Genomic DNA, 16,567 nt, shown 5'->3' on the forward strand with positions numbered 1-16,567 from the left:
GGACGGACAATATCAGAAAAATTTCGAATGAAGCGTCTGTAGAAATTTGCAAAACCAATAAAACGTTGGACCTCCTAAACGTTCTTGGGTACCGGCCAGTCAAGGATAGCCTGAATTTTACCAGATTCCATGTTCAGCCCCTAGGGAGAGATGATATAACCTAAGAACTGTATCTCAGAATGATGGAACTCGCATTTATCCGGCTTAGTATACAGATGGTTCTCTTTCAGACGTCTTAAAACAGTTTTGACATGTTCTTCATGTTCATGTAAAGAGTCAGAAAAGATTAGTATATCGTCCAAATAGATCACCACAAACTGGTCCAACAAATGTCTGAAAATGTCATTAGCAAGGTGTTGAAATGTTGCAGGGGCGTTACAAAGCCCGAAGGGCATCACAAGAGATGCAAAGTGTCCATACCGGCATCTGAATGCTGTCTTCCACTCATCCCCTGGACGAATACGCACCAAATTATAAGCCCCACGAAGATCAAGTATAGAGAACACCTTAGCCTGGCGGACTCTTTCCAGTAATTCGGGAATCAGAGGCAAAGGGTAACGGTTTCGTGCGGTTACCTTATTGAGTTCTCGATAGTCAACACAGGGTCTCAAAGTCCCATCCTTCTTCTTTACAAAAAAGATAGGTGCCCCTGCTGGTGAGGAAGAAGGACGTATGAAGCCTTTGGCCAGATTTTCATCAATATACTCTTTTAAGGCTTGCAGCTCAGGTGCCGCCAAAGGGTATACGTTACCAAAAGTAATGGCTGCCCCGGGAAGCAGCTCAATGGACAGTCATAATGCCTGTGTGGAGGAAGCTGATCTGCATTCTTCTTGTCACAGATGTCAGAGAACTCTTTATAAGCTGGAGGTAAAGAAAATACCTGTACATGTGGTTCCGTAGCCGTGGACTCACGGACAGCTTCTGTTAACGCTGAGTTGCTCCTTGTTGGGAAGATAATCTCCTTGGTCTCCCAGTTGATAATTGGGTTCTGAGAACGCAACCAAGGAATGCCTAGAATCACAGGAAAATGAGAAGAAATTAGCAAGAAAGAAAGTTGCTCCTGATGCTTATGCTCCAACAAAATTTCAAGGGGTACGGTCTCCTGATCCACAGGCCCAGAGATTAAAGGTGACCCATCCACTGTTTCCATGGTAATTGGAGAGGCTCTTTGCTGAATTTTAATACCATGTTCCTTGGCAAATGCGATATCCATGAAATTGCCACCCTCACCAGAGTCACTCACAGCTGAACTGGACATCCACTGTCCTGAACACAGGATCTTAATAGGGAGAGAACAGTGAGAGTTCTTTTCCTTCAGCTCCTTGGGGGGTGAAGTCATAGAAAGTGAATGGAATACAGCGTTTAAAGGCAGGCTACATTCAGAGATGTCAGATTCATCATCACAGTTGTCATACTCCCCTATTGCTGCTAGCACCTTGTTAGGCCGTCTAGGACACTTAGGACAATTGATCAAAAAGTGGTCAGACTGGCCGCAGTAGAAACATAGACTTTCACGCAGGCGATGCTCCTGGCGCTCATTGATCTCGCGCCTCTGGACGGAATCAATTTGCATGGGCACCTCCTCCACCTCCCGAGAGGTTTTACCTGCAGGCTCTTTAAAAGGAAGGGAAAAGTTAGAAACACGGTTATATGCAGCAAATTTCTCCTGCCTACGCTCAGTAAGGCGAATGTCTATGCGCACACAATGCTGTATAAATGTCTCTAGCTCTTGTGGTGACTCAGAGCGGGCTAGTGCATCTTTTGCAATACTAGACAGACCCCTTTTAAAAATAGGCAATTGTGCATAACTGTCCCAATTGGTATCTACCGCCAATCTCCTGAATTCAGTGGCATACTCAATAACAGAACGTTTAGCCTGACGTGAAGACAACAAAGCAGATTCAGCGGTTGCACGGCGATTAGGGTCATCAAACATTAATGCCATAGCGGCCAAGAAATCATCCAAGTCATTTAACCGTGGGTCACGAGACTCAATCATCGGATTCGCCCAGGCGAGCGCTTGTGAGGTCAGTAGCATTATTACACACAATTCTTTGGATCTATCAGTAGGAAAACGGTCAGCATGCACATCAAAATATAGCATACATTGATTCACAAAGCCACAAAATTTGTCGCAATCACCATTAAATCTGAATGGGGGCAACTTAGGTGGGCCAGCTGGTGGTGGTTGCCCACAGGGTAAAGTCACTTGTGCAGCTATTTGCATGCTTATGTCCTGAGAAGCCCGTCCATACTGGGACTCTATGCCAGCAACTTTGTTTTCCTGGGCTGCCATTCGGTTGCTCAAGTCCTGCAAAGTTTGTCCAAACACTTGTTGATTGTGTTCAAAGCTTCCAAACTTCTTTTGCAGACCTTCCACATCTTTCTGCAGTGATCTAATTATGGAAAACACCTGCTCTAATTTGCTTTCTGCAGTCATTGTTCCAGCAGTCTCCTTTTTTTTTTTTTTTTTTTTTATGCTAGAGTATCCTGTAATAATTATAGGGGATAACTCAGGAAACTCTTTGCGTGGAACAAGACAACTACAGGACACAGTTTTATAAGTGGTAAAGTCTGTATTATCACACGGTGATTCAAACAGGTGCAGAGAGAAACTCAAGTCCACAACACTTGGTGCAAATAATAAACGCAGCTTAGCAGTCTATAGGAAACTTCAGAGGAAAATGCAATGAAGCTGAAAGTCTATGAAGCACAGTTATTCTTGAGGATACTTGACACGAATAAATCCTTGTCTTAGTCCAGGCACAGATAGATATGCTTATTAGGCAGTTCAAATCAAATCTTAGCTCAACCAGGGAGGCCTGGTTAATAGTCTCAGGTTATTGCAAGGCAGCAACAGCTTACATGACCAGCAAATGCAGATGGAAGTAAACACGAACAGCACATGAAGGAGGATTACTGGAAACTTGTGTATGCAGCAGGAACTCAGAGCAGAGTAGCAGGATCACCACACAGGTTCACAGGAGCAGGTGTATAGCCAGGGAGTAATCAGAGGTCAGGAGCTGGATGCAAGCAGAATACTCTAGCACAGACTGAAGGCTGGGGTGGAGTTTTATAGCAGGAGACACAGTGCACATGAGACCAAAGATGCCATCTTGAAAAAGGGCAGTAATGCACAAAAGGTAAAAAATGTTCAGAGTCCTGACACTTCCCTTCCGAGCTCTTCCATGCGCTCAAACGGTGGTTCCCCCCCACATATGGGGTATCAGCGTACTCAGGACAAATTGGACAACAACTTTTGTTTCCAACTTCAACTGTTACCCTTGGAAAAATACAAAACTGGGGGTAAAAAAAATATTTTTTGTGGAAAAAAAATATATATATTTTCACGTCTCTGCGTTATAAACTGTAGTGAAATACTTGGGGGTTCAAAGCTCTCACAACACATCTAGATGAGTTCCTTAGGGGGTCTACTTTTCAAAATGGTGTCACTTGTGGTGGTTTTCAATGTTTAGGCACATCAGTGGCTCTCCAGATGCAACATGGCGTCCCATCTCAATTCCTGTCAATTTTGCATTGAAAAGTCAAACGGCGCTCCTTCCCTTCCGAGCTCTCCCATGCCCCCAAACAGTGGTTTACCCCCACATATGGGGTATCAGCGTACTCGGGACAAATTGTACAACATCTTTTGAGGTCCAATTTCTTCTACCCTTGGGAAAATAAAAAATTGGGGGCAAAAATATCATTTTTGTGAAAAAATATGATTTTTTATTTTTACGGCTCTGCATTATAAACTTCTGTGAATCACTTAATGAGTCAAAGTGCTCACCACACATCTAGATAACTTCCTAAGGGGGTCTACTTTCCAAAATGGTGTCACTTGTGGGGAGGATTCAATGTTTAGGCACATCAGGGGCTCTCAAAGCGCAATATGGCGTCCCATCTCAATTCCATTCAATTTTGCATTGAAAAGTCAAATGGCGCTCCTTTCCTTCGGAGCTCTGCCATGCGCCCAAACAGTGGTTTACCCCCACATATGGGGTATCGGCGTACTCAGGAGAAATTGTACAACAACTTTTGGGGTCCATTTTCTCCCCTTGGTAAAATAAAACAAATTGGAGCTGAAGTAAATTTTTTGTGAAAAAAAGTTAAATGTTCATTTTTATTTAAACATTCCAAAAATTCCTGTGAAACACCTGAAAGGTTAATAAACTTCTTGAATGTGGTTTTGAGCACCTTGAGGGGTGCAGTTTTTAGAATGGTGTCACACTTGGTTATTTTCTATCATATAGACCCCTCAAAATGATTTCAAATGAGATGTGGTCCCTAAAAAAAAAATGGTGTTGTAAAAATGAGAAATTGCTGGTCAACTTTTAACCCTTATAACTCCCTAACAAAAAAAAATGTTGGTTCCAAAATTGTGCTGATGTAAAGTAGACATGTGGGAAATGTTACTTGTTAAGTATTTTGTGTGACATATCTCTGTGATTTAATTGCATAAAAATTAAAAGTTGGAAAATTGCGAAATTTTCCGCCAAATTTCCGTTTTTTTCACCAAAAAACGCAGGTAATATCAAAGAAATTTTACCACTATCACGAAGTACAATGTGTCACGAGAAAGCAATGTCAGAATCGCCAAGATCCGTTGAAGCGTTCCAGAGTTATAACCTCATAAAGGTACAGTGGTCAGAATTGTAAAAATTGGCCCGGTCATTAACGTGCAAACCACCCTCGGGGCTTAACCCCTTTCTGACATTAGACGTACTATCCCGTCGAGGTGGGGTGGGCCCGTATGACCACCGACGGGATAGTACGTCATACGCGATCGGCCGCGCTCACGGGGGGAGCGCGGCCGATCGCGGCCGGGTGTCAGCTGACTATCACAGCTGACATCCGGCACTATGTGCCAGGAGCGGTCACGGACCGCCCTCGGCACATTAACCCCCGGCACACCGCGATCAAACATGATCGCTGTGTACCGGCGGTATAGGGAAGCATCGCGCAGGGAGGGGGCTCCCTGCGGGCTTCCCTGAGACCCCCGGAGCAACGCGATGTGATCGCGTTGCTCCGAGGGTCTCCTACCTCCCTCCTCGCCGCAGGTCCCGGATCCAAGATGGCCGCGGCATCCGGGTCCTGCAGGGAGGGAGGTGGCTTACCGAATGCCTGCTCAGAGCAGGCGCTGGTAAGCCTGCAGCCCTGCACAGCAGATCGCAGATCTGACAGAGTGCTGTGCACACTGTCAGATCACCGATCTGTAATGTCCCCCCCTGGGACAAAGTAAAAAAGTAAAAAAAAAATTCTCCACGTGTGTAAAAAAAAAAAAAAAAAAAAAAAAAAAACCTAAATAAATAATAAAAAAAAAATATTTATTATTCCCATAAATACATTTCTTTAGCTAAATAAAAAAACAAAACAATAAAAGTACACATATTTAGTATCGCCGCGTCCGTAACGACCCAACCTATAAAACTGCCCCACTAGTTAACCCCTTCAGTAAACACCGTAAGAAAAAAAAAAAAACGAGGCAAAAAACAACGCTTTATTATCATACCGCCGAACAAAAAGTGGAATAACACGCGATCAAAAAGACTGATATAAATAACCATGGTACCGCTGAAAACGTCATCTTGTCCCGCAAATAACGAGCCGCCATACAGCATCATCAGCAAAAAAATAAAAAAGTTATAGTCCTGAGAATAAAGCGAAACCAAAATAATTATTTTTTCTATAAAATAGTTTTTATCGTATAAAAGCGCCAAAACATAAAAAAACGATATAAATGAGATATCGCTGTAATCGTACTGACCCGACGAATAAAACTGCTTTATCAATTTTACCAAATGCGGAACGGTATAAACGCCTCCCCCAAAAGAAATTCATGAATAGCTGGTTTTTGATCACTCTGCCTCACAAAAATCGGAATAAAAAGCGATCAAAAAATGTCACGTGTCTGAAAATGTTACCAATAAAAACGTCAACTCGTCCCGCAAAAAACAAGATCTCACATGACTCTGTGGACTCAAATATGGAAAAATTATAGCTCTCAAAATGTGGTAACGCAAAAAATATTTTTTGCAATGAAAAGCGTTTTTCAGTGTGTGACGGCTGCCAATCATAAAAATCCGCTAAAAAAACCCCTATAAAAGTAAATCAAATCCCCCTTCATCCCCCCCTTAGTTAGGGAAAAATAAAAAAATTAAAAAATGTATTTATTTCCATTTTCCCATTAGGGTTAGGGTTAGGGCTAGAGTTAGGACTAGAGTTAGGGCTAGGGTTAGGGTTAGGGTGAGGGCAAGGGTTAGGGTTAGGGCTAGGGTTGGGGCTAGGGTTAGGGCTAGGGTTGGGGCTAGGGTTGGGGCTAGGGTTGGGGCTAGGGTTAGGGCTAGGGTTGGGGCTAGGGTTAGGGCTAGGGTTAGGGCTAGTGTTAGGGCTAGTGTTAGGGCTAGGGTTAGGGCTAGGGTTGGGGCTACAGTTAGGGTTGGGGCTAAAGATAGGGTTAGGGTTTGGATTACATTTACGGTTGGGAATAGGGTTGGGTGTGTCTGGGTTAGAGGAGTGGTTAGGGTTACTGTTGGGATTAGGGTAAGGGGTGTGTTTGGATTAGGGTTTCAGTTATAATTGGGGGGTTTCCACTGTTTAGGCACATCAGGGGCTCTCCAAACGGGACATGGCATCCGATCTGAATTCCAGCCAATTCTGCGTTGAAAAAGGAAAAAAGTGCTCCTTCCCTTCAGAGCTCTCCCGTGTGCCCAAACAGGGGTTTACCCCAACATATGGGGTATCAGCGTACTCAGGACAAATTGGACATCATCTTTTGGGGTCCAATTTCTCCTGCTACCCTTGGAAAAATACAAAACTGGGGGCCAAAAAATAAGTTTTGTGGGAAAAAAAGGATTTTTTATTTTCACGGCTCTGCGTTGTAAACTGTAGTGAAACACTTGGGGGTTCAAAGTTCTCACAACACATCTAGATAAGTTCCTTGGGGGTCTAGTTTCCTATATGGGGTCACTTGTGGGGGGTTTGTACTGTTTGGGTACATCAGGGGCTCTGCAAATGCAACGTGACGCCTGCAGACGAATCCATTTAAGTCTGCATTCCAAATGGCGCTCCTTCCCTTCCGAGCTCTGTCATGCGCCCAAACAGTGGTTCCCCCCCACATATGGGGTATCAGCGTACTCAGGACAAATTGGACAACAACTTTTGGGGTCCAATTTATCCTGATACCCTTGTGAAAATACAAAACTGATGGCTAAAAAATCATTTTTGTGAAAAAAAAAAATATTTTTATTTTCACGGCTCTGCGTTATAAACTGTAGTGAAACACTTGGGGGTTCAAAGCTCTCAAAACACATCTAGATAAGTTCCTTAGGGGGTCTACTTTCCAAAATGGTGTCACTTGTGTTTTTTTTTTAATGTTTAGGCACATCAAGGGCTCTCCAAACGCAACATGGCATCCCATCTTAATTCCAGTCAATTTTGCATTGAAAAGTAAAATAGCGCTCCTTCCCTTCCGAGCTCTGCTATGCGCCCAAACAGTGGTTTACCCCCACATATGGGGTATCGTCGTACTCAGGACAAATTGCACAACAACTTTTGTGGTCTAATTTCTTCTCTTACCCTTGGGGAAATAAAAAAATGGGGGCGAAAAGATCATTTTTGTGAAAAAATATGATTTTTTATTTTTACGGCTCAGCATTATAAACTTCTGTGAAGCACTTGTTGGGTCAAAGTGCTCAACACACATCTAGATAAGTTCCTTAAGGGGTCTACTTTCCAAAATGGTGTCACTTGTGGGGGGTTTCAATGTTTAGGCACATCAGGGGCTCTCCAAACGCAACATGGCGTCCCATCTCAATTCCAGTCAATTTTGCATTGAAAAGTCAAATTGTGCTCCTTCCCTTCCGAGCTCTGCCCTGCGCCCAAACAATGGTTTACACCCACATATGGGGTATCAGCGTACTCAGGACAAATTGCACAACAATTTTTGGGGTCCAATTTCTTCTCTTACCCTTGGGAAAATAAAAAATTGGGGGCGAAAAGATCATTTTTGTGAAAAAATATGATTTTTTATTTTTACGGCACCCTTGGTAAAATAAAACAAATTGGAGCTGAAATAAATTTTGTGTGAAAAAAAGTTAAATGTTCATTTTTATTTAAACATTCCAAAAATTCATGTGAAACACCTGAAGGGTTAATAAACTTCTTGAAAGTGGGTTTGAGTACCTTGAGGGGTGCAGTTTTTAGAATGGTGTCACACTTGGGTATTTTCTATCATATAGAGTCCTCAAAATGACTTCAAATGAGATGTGGTCCCTAAAAAAAAAATGGTGTTGTAAAAATGAGAAATTGCTGGTCAACTTTTAACCCTTATAACTCCGTCACAAAAAAAAAATTTGGTTCCAAAATTGTGCTGGTGTAAAGTAGACATGTGGGAAATGTTACTTACTAAGTATTTTGCGTGACGTATGTCTGTGATTTAAGGGCATAAAAATTCAAAGTTGGAAAATTGCGAAATTTTCAAAATTTTCGCCAAATATTCGTTTTTTTCACAAATAAACGCAAGTTATATCGAAGAAATTTTACCACTATCACGAAGTACAATATGTCACGAGATAACAATGTCAGAATCACCAAGATCTGTTGAAGCGTTCCAGAGTTATAACCTCATAAAGGGATAGTGGTCAGAATTGTAAAAATTGGCCCGGTCATTAACGTTCAAACCACCCTTGGGGGTTAAGGGGTTAATTCTTCAGCGCGTTAGACATTATCAGCACCTTCCCCATTGGGGCTCACAATCTAGATTCCCTATCAGTATGTCTTAGGAATGTGGGAAGAACCCGGAGGAAACCCACACAAACACAGGGAGAACAAATTCCCTGCAAATGTTGTCCTTGTTGGGATTTGAACCCTGGACCCCAGCGCTGCAAGGCCTCTGAGCCACATGCTGCTCATATTTTATTTAGATTGTTTTAGACTCCTTTACAGAGTAATATTTGCCAGAAACACCAACTTCTGTGTCTTGTACTATGTATTCATTTTTTTACATTAGGAGAGAAAAGGACAAATGCGTAATATGAGGTATTAAGTGGCTTTTCTTAAAGAGGACCTGTAACCAGTTGAAAAGTGGACAGTTTTTGTTATTATTTCTTTCCTGCTGCCCCCTAGAGTTTGACTTTTTTTTTTTTATCTGTGATGTTTTCCGATATGGGGCTTTTCATTTATAGCTAATTTTTATGGACTTTACAAAGGGGTTTTGCTCTCAGGATTCCCTATAGGTGTTTATAGGCTTCCGTGCAATATTACTTGTGTGACTATTGCCTTCTTGGTAAAGAACTTAAAAATTAGTACTAAATAAAAATACCTCTATCTCTTGAACCATATCATAGATTTAAAAAAAAAAAATGAAAAGACGCACACTTAGGGGGACAGCGAGAGAAAAACAAGCAAAAACTGGCCAATTCAGACCTGCTGACAAGTCTGCTTTAAATCAATGAGTCACCAGTACAGATCCATTGTTCACAAAGCATTTTAGATGCTATATCAGGGACAATTCTCATATGGTGCTAAAGACACAGTCCGAAGGTCAATTCCATTCACAGAGTCTACGACAGCAACGTGTTACCTTATACAGTTTCACAGCAGTCTTTCTCTACCATCTGTCTGGTGCCAACCTCAGCAGCTTGTTCTCAGTTTTCTAAATCACAATATATTTATCTTACAATTCCTTTTTCTCCTTTGCAGTCCTTCTACAGTCCTTTTCTGCCAAGCTGTACAGGCAAAAACAGATATAGGGCAGCATTGCTGAATCAGCAATTTTGCGCTGTAGTATCAGCGACTGTGGGGGTTTCAAAGGTGATACCCCCCTACAGTCATAAAGTAATGGGAGGGTTGTAGCGATATATTCATGAACTGGAAATACACCTTTCATTTACAGTTAAAATTGTGAGTAGAAGTCTGCTACCATGTTGTTGTTAATTCCATTAATTGGTATTTTAGTTATTTCTATTTCAATCCTTTGCTGGTATTCTAGAGATAACAACCACTTAATGCACCCCCTGCTTCATATTATTACATAAAAGCTGCTTAATGGACCTTTATTTTACTTTTTCAGGTGATAAATCAGGGACACTTATTTTAAAAATATCAGAAGTTCATGAGGAGTGCTCCATGCAGGTGGCACTTTGTGAGCAGATGACAGACGTTGAGATTGATGATGCTAACCACTGTAAAGATACAAGAAATCTGAAAGCTCTGTTCACTAAGCAAACTGCTGCACAGCTCAATCTGGGACCTAACGACATCATTCATATCTATCCTCCCTGGTAAGTTTAGCCTACAAGGACCTATGCATTAATTACTGACCCTGATTGAAGCTAACTGCTTCATAAGTGCCCGTGAAGCAGTTAGCTCAGGTCGGGAGGCCTGGCAGTCGGGCCGGGTCTCTGATGCAAGAACGATCGATTTTTCATAGATGCATTACAATGGGCTAACTTGGATGTTACTCATTTAAATTCCTGATTTTGTTTCTATGCTTAAAGGGACTTTCCCATGAACAAAATGCATTTGAATTCATATATCTTGGAATAAATATATGTTCCACAATTGGATGTGTTCCTGTGCTGAGATCTATATATATATAAAGCTGAGAGTATGTATGTGTATGTATCAAGCCACGCCCACTCCACGTAGCACTGCTGTGCTCATAACAGAAAGTTGCTGTGCATAAGTGAGTGGAAGAGAGGAGTGAGGGGAAAATGAGAGGAGTGGGGGAAAATAGTGGAGTGAGGGGAAAATGACAGGTGAGGTCAAAATGAGAGGTATGAGGGGGAAAATGAGAGAAGTGAAATGCTGCTGCAGTATGAGTTGAAAATACTCTTCTCAAAAAAATAAAGGGAACACTTAACCCCTTTCTGCCATCTGATGTACTATCCTGTCGAGGTGACCTTGGACTTAATTCCCAGGGACGGGATAGTACGCCATGTGCGATCAGCCGCGCTCACAGGGGGGGCGCGGCCGGGTGTCAGCTGATTATTACTGCTGACATCCGGCACTATGTGCCAGGAGTGGTCACGGGCCGCTCCCGACACAATAACCCCCGTAACACTGCGATCAAACATCGCAGCGTTCCGGCGGCATAGGGAAGAATTGCACAGGGAGGGGGCTCCCTGCGTATTTCCCTAAGACTCTCGGAACAACGCGCGATCCGAGCATCTCCTCTGTCCTCCCTGCAGGCCTTGGATCCAAGATGGCCGCGGGGGTCCTTGCGGGTGTCCTGCAGGAAGGTGGCTTGCAAGCGCCTTCTGAGAGCAGGCGCCGGCAAGCCTCCTGCAGTGCCTGTCAGATCGCTGATCTGACACAGTGCATTGCAAAGTGTCAGATCAGCGATCTGACACTATACAATGATGACCCACCCTGGGACAAAGTTAATAAAAAAAATATTAACATGTGTAAAAAAAAATAAAAATCCCTAAATAAAGAAAAAAATATATATATATTGTTCCAATAAGTACATTTCTCTATGTAAATAAAAAAACAACAATAAAACTACACATATTTAGTATCGCCGCGTCCATAATGACCAGACCTAAAAAAAAAATAAAAGTTTGGGGGCTAAAAAATCATTTTTGTGGGAAAAAAAGGATTTTTTATTTTCACGGCTCTGCGTTATAAACTGTAGTGAAACACTTGGGGGTTCAAAGTTCTCACAACACATCTAGTTAAGTTCCTTAGGGAGTCTAGTTTCCAATATGGGGTCACTTGTGTGGGGTTTCTACTGTTTAGGTACATCAGGGGCTCTGCAAACGCAACGTGACGCCCTCAGGCCATTCCATCTAAGTCTGCATTCCAAACGGCGCTCCTTCCCTTCTGAGCTCTGCCATGGGCCCAAACGGTGGTTCCCCCACATATGGGATATCAGCATACTCAGAACAAATCGGACAACAACTTTTGGAAATTATTGGCAATTATCAAGACACACTCAATAAAGGAGTGGTTCTGCAGGTGGGGACCACAGACCACATCTCAGTACCAATGCTTTCTGGCTGATGTTTTGGTCACTTTTGAATGTTGGTTGTGCTTTCACACTCGTGGTAGCATGAGAGAGTCCCTACAACCCACACAAGTGGCTCAGGTAGTGCAGTTCATCCAGGATGGCACATCAATGCGAGCTGTGGCAAAAAGGTTTGCTGTGTCTGTCAGCGTAGTGTCCAGAGTCAAAATCAGGAGACGTGGGGGGCCGTAGGAGAGCAACAACCCAACAGCAGGACCGCTACCTCAGCCTTTGTCCAAGGAGGAACAGGAGGAGCACTGCCAGAGCCCTGCAAAATTACCTCCAGCAGGCCACAAATGTGCATGTGTCTGCAGAAACGGTTAGAAACCGACTCCATGAGGATGGTCTGAGTGCCGGACGTCCACAGATGGGGGTTGTGCTCACAGCCCAACACCGTGCAGGACTCTTGGCATTTGCCACAAAACTCCAGGATTGGCAAATTTGCCACTGGCGCCCTGTGCTCTTCACATATGAAAGCAGGTTCACACTGAGCACATGCGACAGATGTGACAGATTCTAGAGACGCCGTGGAGAGCGATCTGCTGCCTGCTACATCCTTCAGCATGACCAGTTTGCAGTGGGTCAGTAATGGTGTGGGGTGGCATTTCTTTGGAGGGCCACACAGCCCTCCATGTGCTCACCAGAGGTAGCCTGAGTGCCAGTAGGTACCAGATGAGATCTTCAGACCCCTTGTGAGACCATATGCTGGTGCGGTTGGTCCCTGGATTCCTCCTAATGCAGGGCAATGCCAGACCTCATGTGGCTGGAGTGTGTCAGCAGTTCCTGCAAGATGAAGGCATTGAAGCTATGGACAGGCCCACCCGTTCCCCAGATCTGATTGTCCCCTTGTCCTCAGTATGGTCTTTGGAAGGAACATGTCAGGTGCCAGTCCTTTGTACTGGCCACACATATATTTATACAAGTAAATGAGATCTCCTCTGAGGCGTCTTTTTTTTTTTTCTTTTTTTTTAAGCGAAACAAGCCCAACTTTTCCATCCTTTCATCATATGAGAGGCCTACTATCCCTTGTAATAATCTAGGCGCCCGCCTTTGAACTGATTCTTACTTCTGAATATCCTTTTTAAAATATTTAGCCCAAAACTGGATCCCATATTGTAAGGGTACCGTCACACAGTACCATTTACATCGCTACGACGGCACGATCCGTGACGTCGCAGCGATCGTATGATTATCGCTCCAGCGTCGTAGACTGCGGTCACACTGTGCAATCACGGCGCTGGAGCGATGCCGAAGTCCCCGGGTAACCAGGGTAAACATCGGGTAACTAAGCGCAGGGCCGCGCTTAGTAACCCGATGTTTACCGTGGTTACCAGCGTAAAAGTAAAAAAAAACAAACCGTACATACTCACTATCTGATGCCCGTCAGGTCCCTTGCCGTCTGCTTTCCTCTCTGACTGTCTGCCGGCCGGAAAGTGAGAGCAGATCACAGCGGTGACGTCGCCGCTGTGATCTGCTCTCACTGTACGGCCGGATTCAGTCAGAGCAGGAAGCAGACGGCAAGGGACCTGACGGGCATCAGATGGTGAGTATGTACGGTTTGTTTTTTTTTACTTTTACGCTGGTAACCACGGTAAACATCGGGTTACTAAGCGCGGCCCTGCGCTTAGTTACCCGATGTTTACCCTGGTTACCAGCGAACACATCGCTGGATCGCTGTCACACACAACAATCCAGCGATGTCAGCGGGTGATCAAGCGACGAAAGAAAGTTTGAAACGATGTGCTATGACGTACGATTCTCAGCAGGGTGCCTGATCGCAGTAGCGTGTCAGACACTGCGAGATCGTAACGATATCGCTACAACGTCACGAATCGTGCCGTCGTAGCGATAAAAATGCCAGTGTGACGGTACCCTTAATGTGGCCTCACCAGTGATTTATAAAGGAGTAACAATACATTTGGGATTGTGAAATTTTATCTCTCTTTTTATACATCATAAAATCTTGTTTGCTTTTGCGGCTGCAGCTTGACATTGAGAACTGCTGCTCAGCTTACTTGTAATCAGAATACCCAAGTCTTTCTCCTGTTTGTAGTCCCGAGTATACTCCCATTTAATGTATGTACAGCAATAGGATTAGTCCGTCCTAGGTGCATTATGCTGCATTTGTCTAAATTAAAGCTCATTTTCCTAGTGTTTGCCCATTCAGTTATCTTATTCAGATCGTTTTGCAATATTGTAATGTCAATTTTTAATATCCTACATGGTTTTGTGTCGTTATCAAAGACTGACACTTTACTCTCAATCCCATCCACAATGTCAATATCAAAGAATCGGTCCTAGCACATATCCCTGCGGTCCCCACTGCTGACTTTATCCCATTTAGAGAACATACAGTACCATTTATGACAACTCTTTGTTTCCTGAACCGGGAAAAAGAGGGAAGACTACCCAGTAGATGTGCATCCTCCAATATAAGGGTATGTTTCCACGTTCAGGAAACACTGCGTGTTTGACGCTGCGCAGAGCCGCAGCATCAAACACGCAGCGTCCAGATGTTACAGCATAGTGGAGGGGATTTTATCAAATCCCGTCTCCACTATGCGTGGTAACACGCACCCGGCGGCCCTGCAATTCCGGACATGCGGCGCGTCTTTGAAGATCGCAGCATGTCCGTTTACCTTGCGGCGACGCTGCTCCGCCGCAAGGTAATATGCAGGGCCCTATGTGTGGGGTGCGATGAACACATCCGGCATCATCGCATCACAGAAGGCAGCCCAAATCAAATGCATAAATTATGCATGAGGAATGTTAATGGCCGTGGACAAAAAGATACACCTGTGTAGAGGGGTACATGTACCCTAGAAGAATGCACCTGAAGGTCATAAGGGTGCAGTTCAAATGGTTGCACAGGCCATCTGATCGGTCTGAGAGCCAACCCTACGCGTATTGCCGCATGAACCGCAGCTTCGTCAGGGAAATGTTACCTTACCCTGACGATTCGCGCAGCAATACGCGTGGCGTTGGCTCCGAGACCGATCAGATAGTCTGTGGCAGCGGCAGCTCACAGGAGGCAGGAGCCTGCGGCTGCGATAACTCCTGTGCCCGCTGCTAAAGAGAAATGAATATTCACTGCATTTCATGCCCATGTTAGCCTCAGCAGCCGACTCCCTGCAGCTGCGGGGCGTTCGCATGTTCCCGCTACTTAAGGCACTTAATATTCACTGCGCTCCACTCCCTTAGCGTGGAATTCTGTGAATATCCATTCCCTTTAGTAGCGGCACGCGTGAAAGACTGGCAGCTGAGGAACCCGGCGGCTGCGGCTAACACTGTGCTCACTATTAAAGAGCAATGAATATTCACTGCTGTCCATGCACATAGTCCCGGCGTGGGAAGCAGTGAGTATTTCGGCAGTTGTCCTCGGCTTGTAAGTAGCGCATGACGTCCCTGCCATGCGCTGCTTACAAGCATAAATCAGCTGCTGGCATCAGAACAAGACGCTGCGAGGGAGCGCAGGAAGGTAAGTAGGATGTTTATTTTTTATGTATTTTGATGGGGGGGCATGCAAACCAGGATAGCGTGCCATGTATACAATGTATACAAGGATAGGGATGAGGAGGCCATGTATACAAGGATAGGGATGAGGGGGCAATGTATACCAGGATAGGGATGAGGGGGCCATGCATACCAGGATAGGGATAGGGACCAATCATACCAGGATATGGATGAAACATGCATACTGACTGATATGGGGTCCTTGCATACCAGGATAGGGATGAGCGGGCCATGCATGCTAGAATGGGGGTGGGGGGCCCTGCATATACCAGGATAGGGATGAGGGGTTCCTTGCATACCAGGCTAGGGATGAGGGAGCCATGCCTACCAGGCTAAGGATGAGGGGGCCATGCATTCCAGGTTGGGGATGAGTGGACCATGCATACCAGGATGGGGATGAGGGGGCCATCATTCCACGATGTTCATGAGGGGGCCATGCATACCAGGATAGGGATGAGGGGGCCGTGCATACTGGGATGGGAATGATTGGGCCGTGCATATCATGATGGGGATGAGGGGGCCATGCATTCCAGGTTACGGATGAGGGGCCATGCATACCAGGATAGGGATATTAAGTACAGAATTGACCACATTTTTAGCTTCAGTTTTGTCTAATTTCCTCCTGTAAAACCTAGGTGTGTCTTATAGTCCGAAGCATACGATGTTTCCTTAAAAATGCCCTATTTATGTTCGGTATCCCCAGGTACCATGATGTGGTTCCAGTCAGCACGATTGAGCGCTTCCATTAATTTGTTGAAATCACGTTTCCTCAAGTGTCAGGTTTTGGCATTTCCCCTTTTGAATGTTTGATTGAAAATTACATTGAAACTAACCATGTTAGGCCATGTTCACACTTTGCGGGTTTTACCGCGGATCCGCAGCGATTTTGATGCTGCGGGTCCGCAGCAGTTTCCATTGCTTTTACATTTACATGTAAACCCTATGGAAACCGCAAACCGCTGTGCACATGCTGCGGGAAAAACCGCGCAGAAACGCAGCGGTTTACAACCCGCAGCATGTCACTTTGTTGTGCAGAATCGCTGC

At 44.5% G+C, this 16,567-nt stretch overlaps 1 protein-coding gene across 1 annotated transcript in view; it reads left to right on the forward strand.

The window, feature by feature from the left end:
• Positions 1-16,567, forward strand: part of SPIDR (scaffold protein involved in DNA repair) — a 783,664-nt gene that overhangs the window by 259,072 nt on the left and 508,025 nt on the right. The window contains exon 8 of the mRNA XM_077270463.1: positions 10,073-10,283. Coding sequence (XP_077126578.1) covers positions 10,073-10,283 — 211 coding nt within the window. The remainder of the gene's footprint in view (positions 1-10,072; positions 10,284-16,567) is intronic.

Source organism: Ranitomeya variabilis, chromosome 6, assembly GCF_051348905.1.
Source record: "Ranitomeya variabilis isolate aRanVar5 chromosome 6, aRanVar5.hap1, whole genome shotgun sequence".
Classification (NCBI taxonomy): Eukaryota; Metazoa; Chordata; class Amphibia; order Anura; family Dendrobatidae; genus Ranitomeya; species Ranitomeya variabilis.